The sequence below is a fragment of the Loxodonta africana genome, chromosome 18, assembly GCF_030014295.1.
Source record: "Loxodonta africana isolate mLoxAfr1 chromosome 18, mLoxAfr1.hap2, whole genome shotgun sequence".
Taxonomy (NCBI): domain Eukaryota; kingdom Metazoa; phylum Chordata; class Mammalia; order Proboscidea; family Elephantidae; genus Loxodonta; species Loxodonta africana.
In genome coordinates, this window is record NC_087359.1 from 17,952,861 (window position 1) to 17,976,668 (window position 23,808).

The 23,808-nt window shown below is 53.0% G+C and overlaps 1 protein-coding gene across 5 annotated transcripts in view; it reads right to left on the reverse strand.

Moving 5' to 3' along the window:
- TMEM104 (transmembrane protein 104) overlaps positions 1 to 23,808 on the reverse strand; it is a 69,950-nt gene that overhangs the window by 3,620 nt on the left and 42,522 nt on the right. For all 5 annotated transcript variants that reach the window (XM_010596970.3, XM_064270793.1, XM_023556911.2 and 2 more), the window contains one exon: positions 16,113 to 16,206. In XM_010596970.3, the coding sequence (XP_010595272.1) occupies positions 16,113 to 16,206 (94 nt within the window). The remainder of the gene's footprint in view (positions 1 to 16,112; positions 16,207 to 23,808) is intronic.

A 23,808-nucleotide genomic window follows, 5' to 3' on the forward strand; every position in this document is an offset into this window, starting at 1 on the left:
CCTCTGAGTCACTGCGAAAGTGGAGTGCCTCATCAGAAAAAACAGCCCTTCCTATGGTCATCTGCTGGACACTGCAGAGTACAAGTCCCATGAGGCGCTCAGCACTGAGGAAGACGAGTGTCCCAGGTACCCTGAACCCTCACTGCGGCTGATGGTCCTTCTAAGGTTCAGTGAATTCTTGCCTCGTCCCTCAGGCTTCTGGCACCTGCTATCCCCTTACCCAGACCTGCCACCTGTGGCCACACAAAGGGACCCCGGTGTCCCTGTGCCTCCATTTCTGGAGCTCACAGCCCCTGTACCCTGACTGCTTGGGTGAAGCACGATGACCCCTGTGGGTGTGGCGTGGCGAGCCATGATAGGCAGTCGCCCTGAAGGTGCAGCAGCTCCTTCTGTCAGCCCCAAAAAGGTCTGCCCAGCCTCAGGCATCTGCCACTGTCCCCTCAGGCCGCCTCACACTCCCCAGCCCCCGGCAGGAAGAACACCTCCCAGGACCCATGTATCTTCCGACTGGTATCTTCCCACAATGGCACTCTGGGGTGGGGTCAGCAGAAACTTCCTTACTTTTCATGAGAACCGCCGGACACTGCTGGGGACAGAGTGAGGAGCATGCCTGTGAGAACTGCCAATAAAGCGATGATCTGTCTCCTGCTCACGGAGCCCGTCGGCTTGCATCCCTCACATGCCTGACTCTACAGGGCCCTGTGACTCTTCCGCCTGGGGACATCACAAGTCTTCCAGCTCTGCTCAGTCAAGGGGAAAGTGGGAGGGAAGCCGCCTCTAGGTTAACCCTGGGGGTGGAGAGGATGGTCTCGGACACCCTGTGGGCCTCCCTGATCCCCTGGGACAACCCAGGACCCCATGCAGACTAGCTTGTCCCAGAGGCCTCTGGGGGCGGGTAGAGAAGAGGGGCGGGTGCATGAAGGGCAGGACGGGTATATGAAAGGGGGGCAATGGGTACATGAAGGGGTGGTGGTGTGAGGAGTGTGCAGAGGGCCTGGAGGGAGGGCAAGTGTGTGGAGGGGTGGGCACTGCAGGGTAGAAGTTTTTGCAGAAGACTGGCACCAGAGAGCGTAGCTGGGGTGGAGGTGGAGTCCTTGTGTGCCAGGAGTTGGTCCTGAGCCAGAAACGGTTACAGAGCAGCAAGGGATCGGGGGCGGGAGGGGGCCTCCCCTCTACATTCGTCAGCTGGGAGCCCTGGGGCCTCCAGGTGATTAGTTATTCAAGAGGCTGCAGCAGACAGTTCTGCCCCAACACGTAGGGCGCAGGGGGTGGGGGTAGGGCACAGAGGGCAGCCACTGTAAGGCAAGATTTAAATCCTGCTCTGCTACCACCGACTGGGGCGCCCCCTCGGACTCAGCGCTGCTCCCTGGCCAGCAGAGAGGCATTCGGACAGAGGCGAGTGGGGAACTCCAGCTGTCTGTGGCTGACCTTTGGCTTGGACCCTGGGGTTCATGAGCAAGATAGGAAGGAAACAGGAGGCTGGCTTGGGGCCCTGAGTACCCCCTATTCCTGCTCTTTCCACCCTGCTCATCTTCCTCACCTCCCAGCCTCCCAGAAGTTGTGGAAATGCTGGCAGGAACTGGTCGGCTCATTTAAAGGGGAGTTACTGTCACTGCCCTGACCCAGGGCCTTTCCTGGTCGTAAATCAAGCAATTTATGATCTCTGTTTCCAGGGAAAGGAGGCTCACTTTTTCAAAAGAATACACACTTGCCAGCAGGCCTTGCGGAGTAGCTGTCTTGGAGAACCTGTCTTTATGTCAATGGTGACGATAACCTTTTCTAGAACTTTGTGAATGGCCCACTTAAAGCCATAGCTGTGAGTGATAAGAAAATTTACCTCACATTTTTCAGCTGTGATTGCTTTTTACCTCATAAGGCCGCTACCTACTACCCAGCTTGTTCTCCCGATGTGGTTTCAGACAAGTTTTCAATGTATTTCCAAAAACTAAATCCACTTTCAATGGCTAGATGTTTGCTGCTGCCAAGGGATAAAAGGAAGATGCCAGAGGCTCTTGGGAAGCGATTCCATTTTCTGGGGCTGCAGCTTCCACATAAGAACGGGGCGGGGTGGTGATGGGGGTCGGGGATGCTTATCCTGGGGGCGCAGTGCTGGTCATCTTCACAAATGAGCCACACTCCCATAAGTTATACCTGTACCGTCCTGTTAAAAAGCTCCCACAGTGGAAATGCCACCAGTTGTGGGAAGAGTAAAACTCACATCCAGGGAGAGTGGGTTCATGTGTTCCGTGCCAGGCCCTGGGGAGACAGATCACGCACCGAGGTGCTCTCAGGAGGCTTCCGTGGTAGCCGGGAGGAAGACCACAACCCAAGCAGCACAGTAAGGAGCACGTGACTACCAGCTGAGTTCTTCAAAGGAAAGGAACACCGTTCTCAAAAGAGCACATGCCTGAGAACTTGGCCTCCACTCGGAGAGGGTGAGAGACAGATTTTGCGAGGGAGTGACCCTACCCTACTCTGCAGGGGAGGCCCAGATAATTGCAGGAATGACCCTACCCAGCTCTGCAGGTCAGGATAATCTCAGGAGTGATGCTACCCAGCTCCGCAGAGGAGGCCCAGGTAACCTCAGGAGTGACCCTACCAGGGAGGAGGCAAGGAGGGTATGCCATGAGGGCCTTTGGATCCCACGGCCACAAGGACACAGGGTGGGTGTTGGTTAGTTCTCAAATTCCCCAGCATTCTCTGGGAGTGGAGAGGGAAGGGGAAATGTTGCTCAGTCTCCCAAATGGCAAGTTCAAGGAAGCTAGCAATCCCCGAGGCCTGTGCTTCACTGGAGAGAGAAAAGGAGGGCAGGAGGCGGGACGGCCAGGTGTCACCCTGACTTGGAGGGGCTCTGAGACGCGCCCCCACCCCTGGCTCTGGGGAAGCGTGTTTGTTCAACAGCCACCTCCTAGACTGATCACCTGTCCCTGAGAGACAGCTGCTCCAAACGCTCATCAGGCCTGATGATAAACTGAGATGAAACGAGGATGATAGGCCGTGAGCAGCAGACACAGCGGGAAAGCACGCCCAGGCCCGGCCTGCCAACAGCTCACTGCCCACCCTGCTGCGAGGCATGTGGAGACCAGGGTAAGTGCTCCGCAGCCAGCGTGGTGACCAGACCACCAGGACTTCACCATCACAGGCTGGGGGGTCTGCCCCTAGGAAGGGCTGCAGGCCCCCGAGGGCAGGGCCTGGTCCTTCTCCACCGACCTATCCCAGGGGTGCTCAGGAGTATCCAGGACCACACCCACAGCCCTGCATTCCACAGAAGTCACACTCCAAAGGGTGAGGAAATGCCTTAAGGAGCCAGGGAAGACTCGTGAAGACAATGGGGGTGGAGGCCTGACACCCTGTCACATGAGGATTGGCTGTCTCTCGGGCCTCAGAGGCTCAGCTGCAAGGTAATGTGGGGGCAGGAGATTTCTGTGTTAATATTTGAAGTAACATCCCATGTGGAAGGAACTGTATTTGTTCCGTGCAACCCATGGGATTCAACCGGGACCATTCATTCATTCCTCATCCATTCATTCAACAAAGATGTCCTGACTGCCTCCTGTGGGCCAGGCACTCTTTTGGGAGTCTGGTCCCTACCCCTCTGGACAGGGACAGGTGACCACAAAAGAAAAAGCTGGTTAATGGTCATGCTAGGATAGATGGTGAGACACATCTTTGGTGACCACTTTCTCTGCGGGGTGTGTGGGTATGTATGCAGCTGTGAAGTGCCTCACCTGTCGGGAATCTGCCTCAGACCTCAGCTTAGGTCCCCTAGCTCTCACCCTGTCATCTGCCCAACGCTGGAGACTTAGGGCAAGGTGGGACATTGCACTCAGCCTTCTTGAGAAGTTAAAGGACAAGAAGGCCTGAGTCCCCTTGGGCTGTGATTGCCGCGGTAGCCTACCCCACAGAGGGGAGGACTGGCTGGGCCGGGGTGCTTGGGAGGTGGCCTGTGGTTACCGACTGGCAGGCCAGTGGGGACATCTCGATGAAGGAACAGCTAGAAAGGACTTCTCTGGAACCTGAAGGGCTCTGGCCCAGAAGTTCTGATTGCAGGCACCTGAGGGCATAAAGAATGTAGCCGTCATGGAGGTGGAGGACAGATGTCTACGCAGGCTGGACTGCGGGCTGCAGCCCACCGTTCTTGACCCCCGGTGCCTGAGGAAGGCACAGACGTACAGAGCTACGGCTCTAAGGGCCGGACTCTTCCCTCAACCACGCTGCTGAGCCATGGACAGTGGCTGGGCCCTTCTGGAAGCCGAGCGGCAGTGTCCTGCTATACCCTGGCAGGGTTGCTTCCCAGGGAGTAGCTCCCCACTCTGAGATTGGGGCAGGCTCCAGCCTGGGCCACCCCAACACCCTGCCATTTTCCCAAACCAGTGCATGGCTGTGGACCTCAGCGAGTGCCGTGCCGTGGCTCTGATGCAGGCGTGCTGGAGACCCATTCGTAAAGGCAGCTGTCGGGAATGCGGCGCTCCCTTCTCCAAGCAGAGGATCAACATGTCAGCGCTAATGATAACGGATGGGAAGTGGCCCGTCACTGCTCAGGCACTGGCGCTCCAGGCCGGGAGCTGGGGGTGGACTTGGCGCTGCACTGCCCTTGGAGCGGCCCTGGGCACGGCTTTGCTCTGCCTCTGCCTCAGGGGTCTCGTGAGCATGGCTGGGTTGGCTGAGACTCGGGGGGCTGGGAGAAGCTGGGTGGCAACACTGGCCTAAGCTGAGATTAATGAAGACTAAGCAGTTCCTCGGCTCTCCAAAGCAGGGGCAGGTGACCGACTGCCACAGGACAGACATTCACAGGCTCCGCCAGCCAGGCGGGCGAAGGGCAGCTGCCACAGGAAGTCCTGATGTCCTAGGAACTGCCAGAGGGAGGTCGCTTCTCCTCCTTTTAAACAGCTCAAGTATTCAAGTTAGATTAGCTTCAACTTCCCATTTTGCCACTTAAATATGTAATCTTGGGCGATGTACTAGGTTAAATAGTGCCCTCCAAAAACTCACATCCACTGGAACCTGTGAATGTGATCTTATTTGAAAATAGGTTCTTTGCAGATGTCTTCAAGGTAAGATGAGGTTATACTGGGTTAGGGTGGGCTCTAAATCCCCTATGACTTGTGTCCTTATGAGGAGACTGGACATGGGAGAAAGCCATGTGAAGACAGAGGCTGAGACTGGAGTGATGCTTACACAGTCCAAGGAACTCCAAGGACTGTCAGGAACCACCAGAAACGACAAGGAAGAATCCTCCCCTAGAGCCTTCAGCGAGGGCATCACCCTGCTGACACCCTGATTTTGGACTTCTGGTCTCCAGAGAATAAAGTTCTGTTGTTTTAAGCCACCTCATTTGTGATCTTTGTTACTGCAGCACTAGGAAGCTAATAGGAAACCCTGGTGGCGCAGTGGTTAAGTGCTATGGCTGCTAGCCAAAGGGTTGGCAGTTTGAATCCGCCAAGCACTCCTTGGAAACTCCATGGGGCAGTTCTACTCTGTCCTATAGGGTCACTATGAGTCAGAATCGACTCAACGGCACTGGGTTTGGTTTGGTTTTTTTTTGGTTTGGGAAGCTAATATAGGAGGTTACTTAACTTCTGGGAGTCCCTGGGGGTGCAAACAGTTACACGCTGCTAACCAAAAGGGTGAGGTTAGAGTCCACCCAGAGGTGCTTAGGAAGAAAGGCCTGGCAAGGCACTTCTGAAAAAACAGCCATTGAAAACCCTATGGAGCACAGTTCTACTCTGACACACACGGAGTCGCCATGAGTTGGCGTTGACTCACCGGCAACCAGTTTTACTTAACTCTTCTTGGTGCCAATGTTTCATCACCTTTAAAAAATGGAGGTGGTCACAGTATCTACTTCGTAGGATGAAATAAGATGGAGTAGTAAGGCACTTGGGCAGAGCCTGGTCCACAGTAATTGTTCAGAAAGTGTTATTTTTATCATCACAGAAACCTTATGGCCCATTCTGAAAGCCCAGGTCCCAGGCAGGCAGGAAAAACATTGTCATTCCTGAGTTCCAAGCTAACTGTCCTTTTGCCCTAAGAAGGGGTTATGGGACCATACCCCTGACTCTGACCCCACCTTCCCTGGCTGAGACGAGCTGCTGTGGTGAACGCCCCCCACCCCCGCAAAAAAAAAAAACAAAAACATCTCCTCCAAGTGCCTCTGGCCCAGGCTTCAGCTAATTCTTGGAGGCCCTGGGGGCCTGGAGTGCAGGTGGGAGGAGGAAGATGCTGGGCAGGCTGATCACACCTGCTGTGTTAGCAAGAGTCCTCCTATTCTCTTGCTTCACCTGATGTCCTCCCTGAGACCACATGTGGCCAAGCTGTCCCCCACTTTGCCATCAGTGCACTCTCCGTGGGTACTCTGTCTGTATGGAGCTGGGTGGGTTCTCTGGGGCACGTGGGGTCCTTCCTACTTTGAGGGCCCTCCTGCTGTGGGGCAGGGTGGGGGATTCCTTCACACCCCGGGAGGACAGACATACCCACTCTCTGGGCCGGCATCCTTTTGGGAAAGGCGGGCAGAGCCTCCTCCTTCCCCCAAGCCACATTCTTGAGCACCTTGGCCTTGGCTCAGATTTTTATCGTGGGCCAGAAAGACATTCTGGCATCTGCTGGCCTTCCTATAAGCACTAATAACAACAACAACAATCACTTTGAGCTCTGCTGAAAGGAGGGAATTTAAAGCCAACCTATCTTACTGTGCTGGGTTAGCCCCTGCGGCTTCTGGAGGATTCTAGCTCTGTTCACTCATCATCATGGAACCAGAAGACAAGAGCCTTCAAACCAGCAGCTTTCTAGGCCTGAATGTCCACCCTGGGGCTAAATGAGCACAGCCTTCCCTTCCAGGTATCATGAGAGGTGGTATTTGATAAAGGGCAGGTATTTGTGTCACAGAAGCAACTGAGTCTTAAGTATGGAATCAAGCATGGCCTTTTCCTCTCTCCCTTCAATGTTTCCACACCCTCAGAAAAATGCGAAGGGGCTTGCAGGAGGGCAGGTGTGAAATTTTTCATTCTGGGGCTGTCAGAGCAAGCTCAGCTTGTAATCACCGGGACTGCAGAAGCCAAGTGCCCTGGATGCTGGCCGGCTAATCTCCTTCCCGGAGACTGGAAATGTAAAATGTAGCCACTGTCACCCTCTCTTGAAGGCAGCCCAGTGAGATGCAGAGGAACTGGGAAGGAGAGAAGGCAGTGGGGAAGATAAGGACGGGCTGTGCGCAGACAAGGACGTCTGGGTTCCCTGGTATGAACGCAGACTCCGAAGCTCTGAGGTTACTGTGGGCTGCGTTAACTCCGCAGGCTGCACGGCTCCCCGACTTTGTGGCAGAGATTCTGGGCAGAGACCGCGGCTGTAACCATTACCCCCCCCGACCCTGTGCTATCTGGGACTTATTGTCCCTGTCTTGTCAGTGAGCTGGCAGCGGCATGCCAATCTCCTTGGTAGAATAGGACGCATTGTTTGGTGGCTGGGTCTGCTCCCATCTCAGCTGCCTGCAGACCAAAGCTGCTGACGACAAGGAGGCTCAGGGGAGAGGGACGGCTGAAAGAGCGTGGCCTTCGCTGAGGGCGGGGAAGGGGTCGTAGGTCGGCCCTGAAGCTGACGAAAGGATGTGCCTCGGCAGCACCTGGCTGGCTACTTTCCAACAAGCTAAGTGTCCACACTACCCTGCGAGCCATAAGACAAAGACCCCGGGTCCTCTCAGAGACACTGGCCTCTGCCTTCACAGAAAGCCAAGAATACAACCAAGGCCAAAATGAAGCACACACAGAAAGGCTCTTTCTGATCTCCTGCACTTGGCTGGTAACAGTGAACGCTGGCCACCGGGTAGCCCTGGAGAGCCACAGTGGGTGGGCAGGGTGGCTGCAAAGGCATAAGGAACACAGGATGGCTGATGACAGGGCGAGACAGAAGCAGAGTTGCTGCTGTGGACTGAATTCTATCCCCAAACAGGTATGTTGAAGTCCTAACCCCTGTAAATGCGACCTTATTTAGAAGTAAGGGGGGGTCCACGTCCTAATCCCTTCTGGGTGGTGTCTTATAAAACGGGAGTCACACACACGGGGAGACTGACGCCACGTGACAATGGAGGCGGATGCATCTATGAGCAGCAGCAGAGAAACGTCAATGACTGACAGCAGCTACCGGAGCCCTGGTGGTGCAATGGTTAAACGTTCAGCTGCAAACAGAGTTTGGCAGTTTGAAACCACCCAGCAGCTTCGCGGGTGAAAGACCTGGTGATCTCTTCTCATACAGATTACAGCCTAGGAAGCCCTATGGGGCAGTTCTATTCTGTCACATGGGGTCTCTGAGCGGCAATCGACATGATGGCACCTAACAACAACTATTGAAGAAGGAGTCCCTGTTGTTGTCGTTAGGTGCTGTCCAGTTGGTTCCAACTCAGAGCGACCCTATGTACAACAGAACAAAATGCTGCCCGGTCCTGCACCATCCTCACAATCATTGCTATATTCGAGCCTACTGCTGCAGCCACTGTGTCAGTCTATCTCACTGAGGGTCTTTCTCTTTTTTGCTGACCGTCTACTTTACCAAGCACGATGTCCTTCTCCAGGGACTGGTCCCTCCTGATGACATGTCCAAAGTACATGAGACAAAGTCTCACCATCCTTGCTTCTAAGGAGCATTCTGGCTGTACGTCTTCCAAGACAGACTTGTTCATTCTTCTGGCGGTCCGTGGTATATTCAATATTCTTCGCCAACACCATAATTCAAAGTCGTCAATTCTCTGGTCTTCTTCATTCATTGTCCAGCTTTTGCATGCCTATGAGGCGAATGAAAACACCATAGTTAGGTCAGGCACACCTTAGTCCTCAAAGTGACATCTTTGCTTTTTAACACTTTAAAAAGGTCTTTTGCAGGAGATTTGTCCAATGCAATGCATGATTTGATTTCTTAACTGTGTTGATTGTGGATCCAAGTAAAATGAAATCCTTGGCAACTACAATCTTTTCTCTGTTTATCATGATGTTGCTCATTGGTCCAGTTGTGAGGATTTTTGTTTTCTTTATGTTGAGGTGTAATCCATACTGAAGGCTTGTAGTCTTTGATCTTCATCAGTAAGTGCTTCAAGTCCTGTTCACTGTCAGCATGCAAGGTTGTGTCACCTGCATATCAGAGGTTGTTAATGAGTCCTCCTCCAATCCTGTTCCGTGTTCTTCTTCATATACTCCAGCTTCTCGAATTATCTGTTCAGCACACAGACTGAATAAGTATAGTGAAGGGATACAACCCTGATGCACACCTTCCTGATTTTAAACCACACAGTATCCCCTTGTTCTGTTTGAACAACTGCCTCTTGGTCTATGTACAGGTTCCTCATGAGCACAATTAAGTGTTTGGGAATTCCCATTCTTTGAAACACTATCCATAATTTGTTACGATCCACACAGTCGAATGCCTTTGTATAGTCAATAAAACACAGGGAAACATCTTTCTGGAAGAGATCCATATTTGTGCCCATTCCAAAGAAAGGTGATCCAACAGAATGCTCATATTATCGACAATATCATTAATACCTCACTCAAGTAAAATTTTGCTGAAGATAATTAAACAACAGTTGCAGCAGTACATTGCCAGGGAGCTGCCAGAAATTCAAGCCAGATTCAGAAAAAGATGTGGAACAAGGGATATCATTGCTGATGTCAGACGATCTTCGCTGAAGGCAAAGAACACCACCAGAGAGGAGTCCCTGGTGGTATAAACCCTGTTAAGTGCTTGGCTATTAACCTAAAGGTTGGAAGTTTGAGACCACCCAGAGGTGCCTTGGAAGAAAGACCTGGTGATCTGCTCCCGTAAAGATTACAGCCTAGAAAACCCTATGGGGCAGTTCTCTTCTGTCACACAGGGTCATTATGAATCAGAATTGATTTAATGGCACCCAATGATAATACCACCACCAGAAACTAGGAGAGATGCATGGAAATCGTTCTCTTTCAAAGCCCCAGAAGGAATCAACATGGCTGGGACCGTGATGTAGACTTCTAGCCTCCAGAACTGTGAGAGAATCATTTTCTGTCCTTGAAAGTCACCCGCTTTGTGGTATCTTATTACGGCAGTACTAGGAGATTGGGACGGTTACCAAGTAAGTGAAGACTATCTACATGCCTGATGGGGGCTGAAGATGAGGATCCATGTCCACTCCAGGACATGGAGTGGGAAACACGGGAAACAGGTGGCCAAGACATTAAGACCCATGGGGTGCAGATGGTGACAGATTAGAGCCCTTCCACTGGGCAGACCCCACTGGGAACAGCCTGGGGTCTTCAGGAGGCAATTAGCCAGGTGGCCGCTGCTAATTCTGGGAACAGGTGAAAACTGGAAAACCAGGTGATGGCTTGCTCTTGGGGACTTCCTGCCTCTGGTGCCACCACCAGGCCCCGCCTCCCCGCTGGCACCATCTGAAGACAAATCTGGGCCACCTGCGGCGGGGTGGGGGGCAAGCGGGACGAGAAACTTCAGGAGGCAGGCTCAAGTTTACCCATGAGCAAGCACTTGCAGAGGAAGACGGGTGCTGACCCACTTTGAGGGAAACACAGAGACTGGGACCAAGCGTGCAGCATCTGCTCTGAATATACAATCAGAGCAGGGGAGCCCTCCGGGTCCCTGACAGCCCAAACCCAAGGAGGCTGCAGCACTCAGATCAGCCTTTAGTGGAAAAAACTATTTTTTTAATAATGCCAAACGGGGCGCCTGAGCTGAGCCAGCTGCTCATGCCCCCAGTGTCAGGCACCTGCAGGCGTCTGCCAGGGCAGAGCTGGTAATGGGAGTGGAGTAATGAAGCTGCCAGGGCCCCTTCCAGCCAAGCTCCCTGGCCTAGGGGAGAGTCTGAGACATCGATGTCACTGCTTTGGACTCAGGCTCTAAAGCCACTGCTGCTGGGCACAAGGGGCAGCACTTTTGGCTGCATCTTTCGTAAGTGTCCCTCATCTACCACTGGCAGAGCTAGGCACTAAAGAAGCCCCTGACTCCTCTGTAAGAAGGGGCGGCTTCTCTTTTCTCCAAGGCTCAGTGCCTCCTCGAAGGCAGTCGGATGCCAGCTGGGTGGGTGCACTGAGGCCCAGAGCTAGGGTGCAGCAGAGCCAACCACTGATGCTAAGACTTACCCGGGGACACTCAGCACCACAGCCCCCTCCCAAGGTGGCTGGGCTCACTTCCTGATCCATGGTCAGTCCAAGGGAGACCCTCGGAGGTCACTCTCGGGACACAGCAGCCAAGAGAGATGATGATGACGGTGATGCCCACTGCAGCGAGCCTGTGGACGCTGACCAGTCTTGGGCACCATGAAGCGCTTCATACGCTTTCCTCTGTATCTTCGCACCCGCCCCAGTAAGGCGCGTCCTGCCACTGCCCACTGCACAGACGGGGGGACAGCCTGCAGGCTTCATCTGTCCACTCATCCGGCCATGCAGAGGGACCAAAGGGAGGGGGTTGGGGGACAGACTTGACAACCAGCCCACCGGATCCCACGCCCGAGTGCTCAACGCCTGTGGTCGTTTCGAAGCAGCTGCTGGGGGTGAGCCAGCCAGCTGCTGATGCAGACCAGTCAGGATGTCTGCCAAGCTCTGGGCTACAGCCTTGCCTCTTGGGGACAGCCAAAGGAGATGCTCCTCGCACACTCAGAGGCACCTGCGACCTGGGTGTCCCCAGTGGACCACCCTGGATACCCTGGAGTTTATTTGGGGGGCAAATAAAGGAATCAGCCTTGTCACTTTTTTCAACTGCATTCTGCCATTTTTCTGGGGCCAGTGGCTATGGGCGAAGGCCACTTAACCCTTTAAATCCCATTTTGTTGGCACAAGGGTACTGCTGGGGCTCTTGATCTAGAGGCAGAGTGAGAGCTGTCGGAGGGACTGGCCGGAAGGTCCTTGGCAGTGTCTTGGGCTTCAGGGACCCTGCTCTGCAGGCAGGGTCGAGAAGCGAGTCTCGCAGTCTTGCCCGGCCTCATTTCAACAGATGGCAGAACAAACTCCTAATTAAGCACGAGAAAGCTTCCGGCTCAGCACATTTATTTATGATTTTCCGGCCCCTTTGGTGCTCATTTTTCCTCTTTGTCTTCCTGGAGCCCAAGCCAGCTTGTCGCCACCCCGAGCTCCCTGCTTGGCTCCCTGGAAAGGCGGAATCCTAGTTCGGGAGAGGGGCGGGTGAGCGAGAGTGTGGGAAAGGCCGTGGGGGGCATGTGGCCCCTTGGCTGCTTTTCAAAGGCGAAATGAGAAGGCCGCACCCTGAGAACTGACAACTTGGCAGGACTGCGTTGGCAGGACTGGGTTTTCATGCTCACTACCTTTGGAATAGCTCTAGAAAAATCGCCTGGGGTGAGCTTGGATCAGAGGGGATACACCCTCAATCGGATCCAGCTCCTGTTCCCAGATGGCAAAGTCCAGTGGGCAGACTGTGGTCCCCCAGGTAGGAGTTGCCAAGTCTGTGGGGCATGGCAGTTCCAAATCTGTTACCTTCCCCACCCAACCATGCTGTGTTGCTGCCTGGGGTCTGTTGTTGCTAGCAGCCGTCGGGTCGGCTCCAACTCATGGTGACCTCATGTACCACAGAACGAAATACTGGCTCGTCTTGCACCGTTTTCACGATTGTTGAGTCCACTCTTGTGGCTGCTGTGTATTTTGAGTGCCTTCCAACCTAGGGGGCTCATCTTCCAGCACTACATTGGACAATATTAATATTCTGTTGTGATCCATAGAGTTTTCATTGGTTAATTTTTGGAAGTATATCAGCCAGGCCTTTCATCCTAGTCTGTCTTAGTTTGGAAGCTCTGCTGAAATCTGTCTGCCATGGGTGACCCTGCTGGGACTTGAAATACCAGTGGCATAGCTTCCAGCATCATAACAACATTCAAACCATCACAGTATGGCAAACTGACAGATGAGTGGTGGTCTCATTCTAGCTCCTCCTGAATTTAAAACAATAAGTTATGAGCACAAAAGAAAAGTGGCAGAGCTTCCAGCATCACAGCAACACACAAGCCACCACAGTATGACAAGCTGACAGACGGTAACAAGTGACTGGGGGTAAGATGAGGAAAACACTGTCCACCCAATCTAAGAAGAAAAATGCCTGGGTGGCTGCAACGGCCCTGGCTGGAAATGGAACCCTGGGCTGGGCCACATTTTAGAGTTTACTTAACTGGGCCACCTGTCTTTCCCCATGAGGTTTCTGGGTCAAAACGTTCACTTTCCAAACCCAGAGGTCTGAGTCTTCAAGGAGAAAATGACTTCCTGGGCTTTGTCACCCTCAGCACGCCCAGAGAGAGGCAACTGACGTTTGATTATCTCCTGGATCACAGGGAGACGTAGAGACAAACAACTCTCAAAGACAACACTAGGTCAGGACAGCAATGTCACTACCAGAAACACGATTGCAAATGAACTTCCTGAGCCAGTCTCCGCCTCACATTCTCTCTGGTGCCAAGAGCCTCTCTCACAGCCCCTGAGCAGCTCTGTGGCTCTGTAGGGCTGTCGACCGGAGCTCTTGGAGCCTCGGGGTGGGAGGCTGTGCGGCTGCCTTCCCAGGGCCCCTTCGCCCAGGACCCAGTGAAGGAAGGTGCCTGCAGCTCCTGAGCTAACTGGTAGCCCCTTGCTGCCCTGGGGGACGAGCACTCTGGATAAGAGAAGGAGAAGGCAAAATGGCCATCATGAGGGGACAGGACAGCCTGCAACCGTGAAAAAGAGCAGTCCGTTTCCAAAGCAACTGACAGCTGATTCCACTCTGCGAGCCTGACTCAGGGAGGCTAGGCCACCGGCAGCAGAATGGAGTGGAAGCAAGGGTGCTTCCGGGATGCCTGGCGGCCTGAGGCCCTGCAGTACAGCCGCTGGGCTCCTCTCGGCAGGTGGGAGCAGGTATGTCTGGTCTCCTGCACTGAGACAATCCTTCTTTATTTACGGCCGGTCTCCTCACCCTTTCACAATGATCTCCTCCTAATGAATGTATTGCTCACCAGACACAGAGCAGAATCTGCGCTGCACAGGCACAGGGCGCCACAGAAGCCATTAACCACCATTATCCAGGCGGTCATCCCCTCGAGGGCTGACACGGGAATCCATCATGGAGGTGAAGGCAGGAGCGTCCACACCACCTTTTCCCACCCAGTTCTTGTTGCCCTGGACGAGGGGGAGGAGATGAGAGAACAGCTCTGCTTCCATGTCAGGAGGCTCCCCCTACTGTGGACGTGGCAGGTGAAGGATGGCCAGTCCCCACAGGGGAGGTCATGCCTTCAGAGCTGTGGGACTCGCTGCAGGGTGGGAGTGCCCGGGGTAGAATGGGCCAGGGAAGCGAGGAGGGAGGACATCTTTCTCCAAACACTCGCTTTTCTGGAGATGACTAGGCTTTCAGACACTTCATCCGAGCAGACAGACACACAGACACAGAGAAGGGGAGACGCTGGTGGCTGTGGCCCCTGCTGACGCCAACTTTTGGACATGGTGTCCCACGGTACCAGGGAGTCTCTGCTCCGACACTTTGTCCTTGGGGCTAGTGTGGGCCCTGTGTTCTAACAAATGAGTTCTCCTCTCCCTCTCCATGGACATGTCACTATAACCCTGGGCTTTGGGACTTGTGAAGGAGATGTGGGACCAACATCTGCAGGTGAGCATACAATCAGACCGACTGATGGGGGAGACGAGAAATTCCACCCACTCAGGTACCGTTCAGGTAGCAGGCAGGTGTCCCCTCTGCTCCCTCCTCTCATCTGGCTGATGAAGGACACGTTCTTCCAGTTACAGAGGCCCTCGGCTCACGTGCCGGATGACTTACTCCTGGGGAGGCCTGCCTCAGAGCTGAGTCACAATTTAGCTTGGTTGTACCCTTGTCTTGGAAGGAAAAGGACCGAGAGTGGGAGGAAGTGACAGGCCAGCAGGTTGGGCTCACCTGAGCAAGGAGTGACCAGCACTCGCCCCACCCTCAGAGTGGGTAGGGCCTACCCTCAGAGTGGATGGAGCCTCTCTAGTGAGCCCCAGGCCCCGAATGAATCTGCAAGTCCTGGAGGAACCTGGCTGGTGGGCAAGCAGTAGTGCCTGCTCCTGTGGGGGCTGGGACTGGCTAGATGATCCTGACAGCCCCTTCCAGTAGAGACAGCCAAACTCCTTCGGTGCTGTGGCACCTTGGGCTGGGACCTTGTACCCAATGGAGAGAAATGTGTGAAAGGGGTGTGAAGATGCCAGAATTGCTGGAAGTCACTGGGATCATAAGCGGCTCTGACTCAGAAGGAGCGCGCATACCCAGAGTGCAAGGGGTGCACCTGTCAGGAGAGGGAGCTGGGAAAAGAGGGTCAGCAGGGAGGAACCCCAACCTCAGCTTCCCCCTGCTGAGGGGAAAGTGGGGCCTGGGATGGATGGCCTCCTAGAAGCAGGACAAGCCCAGTGGGCCCAGACTGTTCACTCAGGAGAGCAGTAGCCCGTCTGCTTTTAGACCAAGCTATATGAGTGTCTGGCTGATCCCAGAGCCAGTGCTGGCTGATGGGGCAGCAGGAACCCCATACCCTCCTGTTCTAGGTCCGGGTAGATCAACAGCTGGCCTCCTCCCTGGGGCGGCTGGCAGGGTCCAGGTGTGGCTGGAGGTAGAGGAGCTCCCTACAGAAAACCTGATTAGGGGGCAGACACCCCACACTGCAGGGCTTTACTTGCTTAGAAGGCACTGTGGATGGGGCATCTCGACATGCCCTGGTGGCCAGAGATGTGGAGGCAGAGTGGCTGCCGCCACAGCTCAATGGGTTTAATGCTGTGTCACACGGTGCACTTGAGAACTCAAGAACAGCACTGCTCCCGGACTCTGAAGGGTGGACAGCCACGCCAGCCTCGGGCTCTGTGGGGATGCGGTGTGGTCTTGGGGGCAAGACGCAGCTGCCGGGTTCTAGTCCCTGCTCAGTCCTTACAATGTGACCTTGAATAGTGCTCACCTTTTTCTGGTACTAAATTTCCCCACCTGTATAAATGTGCGCAGAGCACCTACCTCCTCCTTGCCTCGTGCACAGGTGAGAGGTTGAGACAGACTACAGTCAACTGGGACCCACCACCATGTTCCCGCTGTGGCCGAACCACGAAAGGTTCAGGAGGGACAAGGGGAAAAAGGACAAAGAATCGGACACTTCTCAGACTCACCGATCCATCTCATCAGCGAGGTCAGGATCTGTAGGTACTTGGTCTTCTGGACGTCAAAGAAGGTGAAGGGTCCAAGAAGGAGAGTGAAGACAGCCTGGGTGATGGAAACAAGAGTGAGGGAGAGCAGAGGTCAGGCTGCGCAGGCAGCCATTTACATGGCCCGCTGCTGCTGAAGCCCGGTCCTGCCTCAGTTTTGCCCTTGGATGGGCTGAGGCTCCCTGGGGTCAAACAGTATCTCCTCGGACATGTTTCAAGTGCCAGGGGGGAATAAGGACTTCAGAGCCACGCTTCCCTGACATTCCTCACACTTGACTGCTCTGAGTCTACTTTGCTTTCCCAGCATCATCCTGGGGTATCACCCACTTAACTCTGATCTTCTCAGTGAACACTTAAGGAGGGTCTTTGTGCCCAGCACTGAGCTAGGGGTGAACACGGATCAGGTACGAGGCAGTCGGAGGACAAGGATATCAAAGAAGCACCAGACGTGCCCGCACCCTCACCATGCAGATGGGAAGAGAGGAAAGAGAAGGGGACACAGGAGCCTGACAGAGCAGAGCACCAGGAGAGCACACGGCTGAAGGATCCAGAGAAAAGGCTTACCTACAATGTCGTTAACCAGGAAGAGTTTTAGCTTTCTTAAAGAGAGGGTGAAGCCTAGAGAAGAAGAGGCGGTGACTTCCAGGGCAAATCACTCAGAGAAATAGCCTGGATTAAGAAGGAAAGAAACCGGCAGCGGGGGGTGGGGAGCAGCGCTGGTTCAGCAGTAGAACTCGTCTTTCCGCGGGAGACCCAGGTTTGATTCCTGGCCAACGCACCTCATGCATGGCTACCACTTGCCTGTTAGTGGAGGCTTGTGTACTGCTGAACAGGTATCAGAGGGGCTTCCAGATTAAGGCAGACTAGGGAGAAAGGCCTCGCGATCTACTTCCAAAAACCAGCCAATGAAAGCCCTATGGATCACAGTGTCTGATCCCGTTCGTTGTGCGTGGGGTTTCCATGAGTCGGGGCCGACTTGACGGCACCTAACAACCACAGGAAAAGAAGCCACGTCCAGGGAAATCTGAAGAACAGGGCAAGTGAGTGCTTACTTTTTTTTTCAAACTCCACCTCAGAAAACTGGTCTGTGGGAAACCAGAACCCTCTTGGCAAAGACGATGGAGGTGAGCGTGGCAGGTAGGGGCGGGAGTCAAAGGAGGGACAGAGGGACACGACTTCCGTGCCAAACTGGCTGCTCAGGGAACAGAGGAATTAAAAGCTACTCACTGGAGTTAAGATGATGGCACCATTTCCAATCTGCCACTCGGAAGCAGCACGCATCAGACCTTATTAACATTTACACTGTGCCATTTTATCGCGTTAATGGTAACTACGCCCACCAGACACAAGGCAGCAGGCTCCGGCGCTGGCATGTGGGTTAGAAGGCACCACTTTGGGGAGCCAGCCTTGGCTGTGATCTGGGTGAGTGCCTCACAGCTGCATGGCTAGCCAGGCCCCGTGACAGGCTGGTGGAGGCTCCACAAAAGGGTGGCTGAGCCGTCCTCCCCGCCCCCTCGGCACGGAGAGCAGGATGTGGGAGAAGCTGTGACCTCTTATTCAAGTCCATTATCACTGTGAGCACCAATGACACAGGCGACTAAAGTGCTGCTTAAGGAAAAGACTCTAATTAGCTGGGGTGGGTAGGACCTCTTGGCAGTCACCAGGGTTGGGGGAGTTCTGGAAAGACGTGCTTTCTGCTGGGGGCTCAGGATCATTCTGCTTCTGTTTGGGAGGCTGGGAAGGTGAGCTTTTCCATTAGACTGGGGTGATGGGAAAGACCTCTACTGGAGAAAGAAAGGGCAGCCTGCGCCAGCCGGCCACTGGGGCCTGGGGGAGGACCGGGACTGGAGGCGGAGTGCTGCTCTTCTGCGGTGCGTCTGTATGCAGCACCATCCGTAAAGTCATTTAGGAAAATTACCACTTCAGGGCACTTTCCGCTGATGACTTTCTCTTTTGAAGGATGGAAGAGAGGACATGCGGAAGAAGAAATACAAGCCCTTTTTTTCCACAAAGGTTCCCAAATAACTGCCTTGTGGAAGCTGGACTCTGGACTCCTAACCCTGGAGCACCTGGGGTTGGGCATGCCACCCCGCTGGCCCCCAAGGCCTCCAGCAGAAAGCATGGTGCGGACACCCACCTTCCAGGGGCAGGCTGGCTGTGGGTGCTGGGAATCTTGGGGTCGCTTACACTGGAGGCCAGATCTCGTCTTGGACTAAGGACTGACTGACTTTGAAAGGTCTGACTACATGAGCAGGCAGGCAGAGAACTCTGCTGCTGCTGACGGGCACAGGGCCCTTCCCCCGAAACGGAATCCACCTTCCTCTTCCTCCTTCTCCTTGGCAGATGTTCGTCAAGACCCTACCACATGTGAGGGCTGCCTGGGTGATGCAAACAGTTAAGCGCTCCACTACTAGCCGAAAGGTTGGTGGCTTGAACCCACCCAGAGGTACTTTGAACATGGTCCTGGGTGATCTGCTTCTGAAAGGTCACAGCCTTGAAAACTCTACGGAGCCATTCTACTCTGCACACATAGTCCACATTTTACAAAACCGTGTAGGATGGGGCCCCAGCCCACTGACAGCATCCCACACACACAGCCACACCTCAAAAAGGTAAACCAGGAAGTATACGATGAGTGATGGGGAGTCTGAACCTACAGGAGCTCAGAATGAGGCTCACCCTGCCTGGGACCCTCACAGGACCTGGTAGAGATTCTTCGTGAAGACTTAGCCAATAGCTGTGACATCCATGGCTGGGTGGTAGCTGGGATGCATTTTTTTTTTTTTAATGTTCAGAAGAGACCAACTGCACCTCTGGGCAGGCTCGGGGCCCATTTAGGCACAGCACAGACATGCATACGGCCAAACAGCAGCCCTGCCATGGGGAAGTGTGCTCATACATCAGAGGGAGCCCAGACGAAGAGGAGGCTGAGAGCCCAGGCTAATTAAGGAACAGGTGTTCGCTGCAAATTAGTTAGAGCTGGAGCACAGCAGCAGCCACAGGAGCGGGCGTCCAGAGTGGAAAAGACAGAGGACACTGTGCCCAGGCTGCCAGACCACCGTGTGGCTGCTGGGATTGTCAGGAGGAAAGGGGCGGTAGGAGAAGCAGCAGCCGTGGACAGTCCAGTGGGCCCAGGAGGGGCAGAGCTCATCTCTGAATGCTGAGTAGCGAGTGTGGACCTTTGTTTTCCTGTTCCTTTTTAAAAGGAAGAAATAAAAAGCTCAGGAACAGCCTATCCTCTTGGGTCTTCCAGTCTAGCCCATATGACATTATAAATTAGCTGGCTCCTGAGCAGTTTTCCAACCCCCAAATGCCATTGATCAGTTCAAACCCAGTCTCTGTTCAAGGACTCTTTCAGTCCAACTCATTACAAGAGGCAAGGACACCAACTGCCACAGCCAAATGCATTTCTTAAAAAAAAAAGAAAGAACAGTTCTTTGGTTTCTAATAAAATCTTCAAATTGGTCACCAGGAATACAGTCTGGGGCAGAGCTGGCAGCAGGCAAGTATGGCTGCTTGTAGCGTTTTTTTAATTTTTATTGTGCTTTAAGTGAAAGTTTATACATCAAGTCAGTCTCTCACACAAAAATTTATACACACCTTGCTGTGTACTCCTAATTGCTCTCCCCCTAATGAGACAGCCCACTCCCTTCCCTCCACTCTATTTTCGTGTCCATTCCGCCAGCTTCTGACCCCCTCTGCCCTCTCACCTCCAGATAAGAGATGTTAGCATAGTCTCAAGTGTCTGCTTGATCCAAGAAGCTCATTCTTCACCAGCATCTTTTTCTATCCCATTGTCCAGTCCAATCCCTGTCTGAAGAGTTGGCTTTGGGAATGGTTCCTGTCTTGGGCTAAGAGAAGGTCTGGGGGACATGACCCCCGGGGTCCTTCTAGTCTCAGTCAGACCATTAAGTCGGTCTTTTTACGAGAATTTATGGTCTGCATCCCACTGCTCTCCTGCTCCCTCAGTGGTTCTCTGTTGTGTTCCCTGTCAGGGCAGTCATCGGTTGTAGCTGGCACCATCTCGTTCTTTTGGTCTCAGGCTGAGGTAGTCTCTGGCTCATGTGGCCCTTTCTGTCTCTTGGGCTCATAATTACCTTGTGTCCTTGGAGTTCTTCATTCTCCTTTGATCCAGGTGGGTTGAGACCAATTGACGCCTCTTAGATGGCTAGCGATCTCTTCTTGATGCACTGAGTTTGGATGGGCACTGTTACGGATTGAACTGTGTCTCCCTAAAACATGTATCATCTTGGCTAGGCCATGGTTCCCAGTATTGTGTGGCTGTCCCTCATTTTGTGATCGGATATGATTATCCTACGTATTGTAAATCCTAACTTCTATGATGTCAATGAAGAAAAGCCTGGACACCCTGGTGACATAGTGGTTAAGAGCTACCACTACTAACCAAAAGGCTGGCTGTTCGAATCCACCAGGCACTCCTTGGAAACTCTATGGGGGGAGTTCTACTCTGTCCTATAGGGTCAGTATGAGTCAGAATTTACTCTGCGCCAACAGGTTTGGGTTTTTGTTTTTTATGATGTTAACGAGGCAGTATCAGAGGCAGTTCTGCTAATGAGGCAGGACTCCATTAACAGGATTAGGGTGTATGTTGAGTCAATCTCTTTTGAGATATGAAGGACAGAAGCAAGCAGAGAGGAGAGGGACCTCATACTACCAAAAAGGAAGAGCCGGGAGCTGAGCGTGTCCTTTGGACCCGGGGTCCGTGCACTGAGAAGCTCACAGATCAAGGGAAGATTGATGACAAGGACCTTCCCCCAGAGAGAGAGAGAGAGAGAAAGCTTTCTCCTGGAGCTAGCACCCTGAATTTGGACTTTTAGCCTCCTAGACTGTAAGAGAATAAACTTCTGTTAGAGTGATCCACTCGTGGTATTTTCATTATAGCAGCACTAGGTAACTAAGACAGACACCAAGGTCCCATTTGCAACCTTGCCAGGTCTTGATGGAGACAAGGCTGCTTGTATGCCCAAGGCTCTGCAGGGGCTCCTTGGCTGTGACTCTTTGAGAGGGTACCAGGATACCCCAAATTTAACACTTGCAATGCTGTCAGTCTGCCGTACTGTGGTGGCTTGTGTGTTGAACTGCTGTGATGCTGGAAGCTCTGCCACGGACATTTCAAATACCAGTAGGTTCACCCATGGTGGACAAGTTTTAGTGGAACTTTCAGACTAAGAAAAAAGGCCTGGCTACTTCCAAAAATTAGCCAATGAAAACCCTTGGGTTACAACAGAATATTGTCCAATACGGCACTAGAAATTGAGCCCCCCAGGTTGGAAAGCACTCAGAACACACAGTGGCCGCAACAATGCCCTTGAGCATATCGACAACCGTGAAGATGGTGCACGACTGAGCAATGCCTTGTTTTGTTGTCCATGGGGTCACCACAAGTTGGAGCCAAGTTGACGGCGGTGAACAACAACAAAGCTCGACAGGGCCACCTCTCTGGGCTCCCTGTATCAGTTACTTGCGCCACCAACCTCTGGCTGCTCAGGCTCCACGCTTTCAACATCTCTGACTCCTTCCTTCTTCTCTGTACTAGTTTGCTACGCCTGCTGTAACAAATCACCATCAGCTTGGAGGCTTAAGCCACAGAAATGCATTCTCTCTTAGTTCTAGAGGCCAGAAGTCCAAAATCGGCAGGGCCTCATTCCCTATGGGGGCTCTAGGAGGAAGTCCGTCCCCTGCCTTTTCCAGCAGCTGGTGGCTGCTCTGGCCTCCCTGGGCTTGTGGCCGCATCCCCCCAGCCTCTGCCTCCACATTAACATCGCCATGGCTGCCGCCTCTGTGTGTCTGTCTCGGGACACTTGTGATGGCACGTAGGGTCCACCCAGATAATCCCAGGTAAACCTCATCTCAAGATCTTTAATCACATCTTTTGCCACATAAGGTAATGTTCACTCTTCTCATATAAAGTCTCATACAAGTTCCGAGGATTGGGATTTGCTATCTTTGGGTGGCCGTTCTTCAGCCTGCTGCACTCTCTAAGCACTCCATTGTCAGACATTCACGGAAGCCACCTCCTGGTGCTGAAGTGGGCCGCGTATGAAGCGTCCCTGCACTGGATGGTGGCTTTGCTGAGACCCTGAAGTTAGCAGGGGAGCAGGCTGGCATCTGGAGAGCAAAGGCTCAGCCACTTACTGCAGCTGCCACTTTCCTCTCGGGAGTGGCTCATGGCACTGGGAACAGCTAGTCCTCAGCCACCGAGTGGGAGAAACACATGGGGTGCTGCTGAAGAGAACGCTGCTGTTGTTAGGTTCCGTGGAGTCAGATCCAACTCACAGCCACCCCATGCACAACAGAAGGAAACACTGCCCAGTCCTGCGCCATCCTTGCAACTGTTGTTACGCTTAAGCCCATTGTTGCAGCCACTGTGTCAGTCCATCTTGTTGGGGGTATTCCTCTTTGTGCTGACGCTCTACTTTACCAAGCATCATGTCTGTTATAGATTGAATTGTGTCCCCTCAAATTTTGTGTGTTAACCTGGCTAGGCCATGATTACCAGTATTGTATGGTTGTTGGTCATTTTGTGATCTGATGTGATTCTCCTATGTGTTGCAAATCCCAAACTCTATGATGTTAATGAAGCAGGGCTTAATCTACAGGATTAGGTTGTATGGTGAGTTAATCTCTTTTGAGATATAAGAGAATCCGGCAGAGAGGACAGCGACTTCCTACCACCAACAAAGAAGCGCAGGAGCGCATTTAGGACCCCAGGGTAGCTGCACTGAGAAGCTCTGAGACCAGGGGAAGATTGATGACAAAGACCTTACCCCAGAACTGACAAAGACAGAAAGCCTTCCCCTGGAACTGGCACCCTAAAATTGGACTTCTAGCCTCCTAGACTGTGAGAGAATCAATTTTGGTTTGTTAAAGCCATCCACTTGTGGGATTTGTCATGGCAGCACTAGAGAATTAAGACAATATCCTTCTCCAGGGACTGGTCCCTCCTGATAACATGTCCAAAGTACGTGAGACGAAGTCTCGCCATCCTCGCTTCTAAAGAGCATTCTTAAGAGAATGAGATCTTTACATCAAGAACTCTTGGCTCAGATGGCACTTGTTGAAGAATTATCCATATGGGGTCAAGTTGACAATAGCAACTCAAAAGGTCAGACAGGAACCTTAAGGGCCAGTGAATTTATGTTCATGGGGGAGGAACAACTCAGAAAAGGAGGGTGAAAATGGTTGCACAACTCAAAGCATGTAATCACTGTCACTGAATTGTACATGTAGAAACTGCTGAATTGGTGTATGTTCTGCTGTGTATATCGTTGACAACAACAACAAAGGCCTCTTGGCTTAGGCCACCTGGTGCTGACTTGTGCTCTCCACCTGCCTCCATTTCCCCTAGGTTTAACCTCAGGACACCCAGCACTCAGGAAGGAGAGGTTCCACCTCAGTTAATCTGGTGTCACATATGAGATGAGCACAGACTGGCAATGTTTAACGGTACAACACAGGAAACCGTAAGTGAGCCAGTGTTCGAGCTCGCAACACCTATGTCTTCAGTGCTCACATTTCTCTGCATGTTTGGCTGCTCAAAGAAGCAAAATTGAAGTTTTAATTTGACACTAATCCAAATTAGATACCTGTTCAAGAGGTTGCAAAAGCTCTGGGTCCCACCAGATGCCTATGTCTTCCT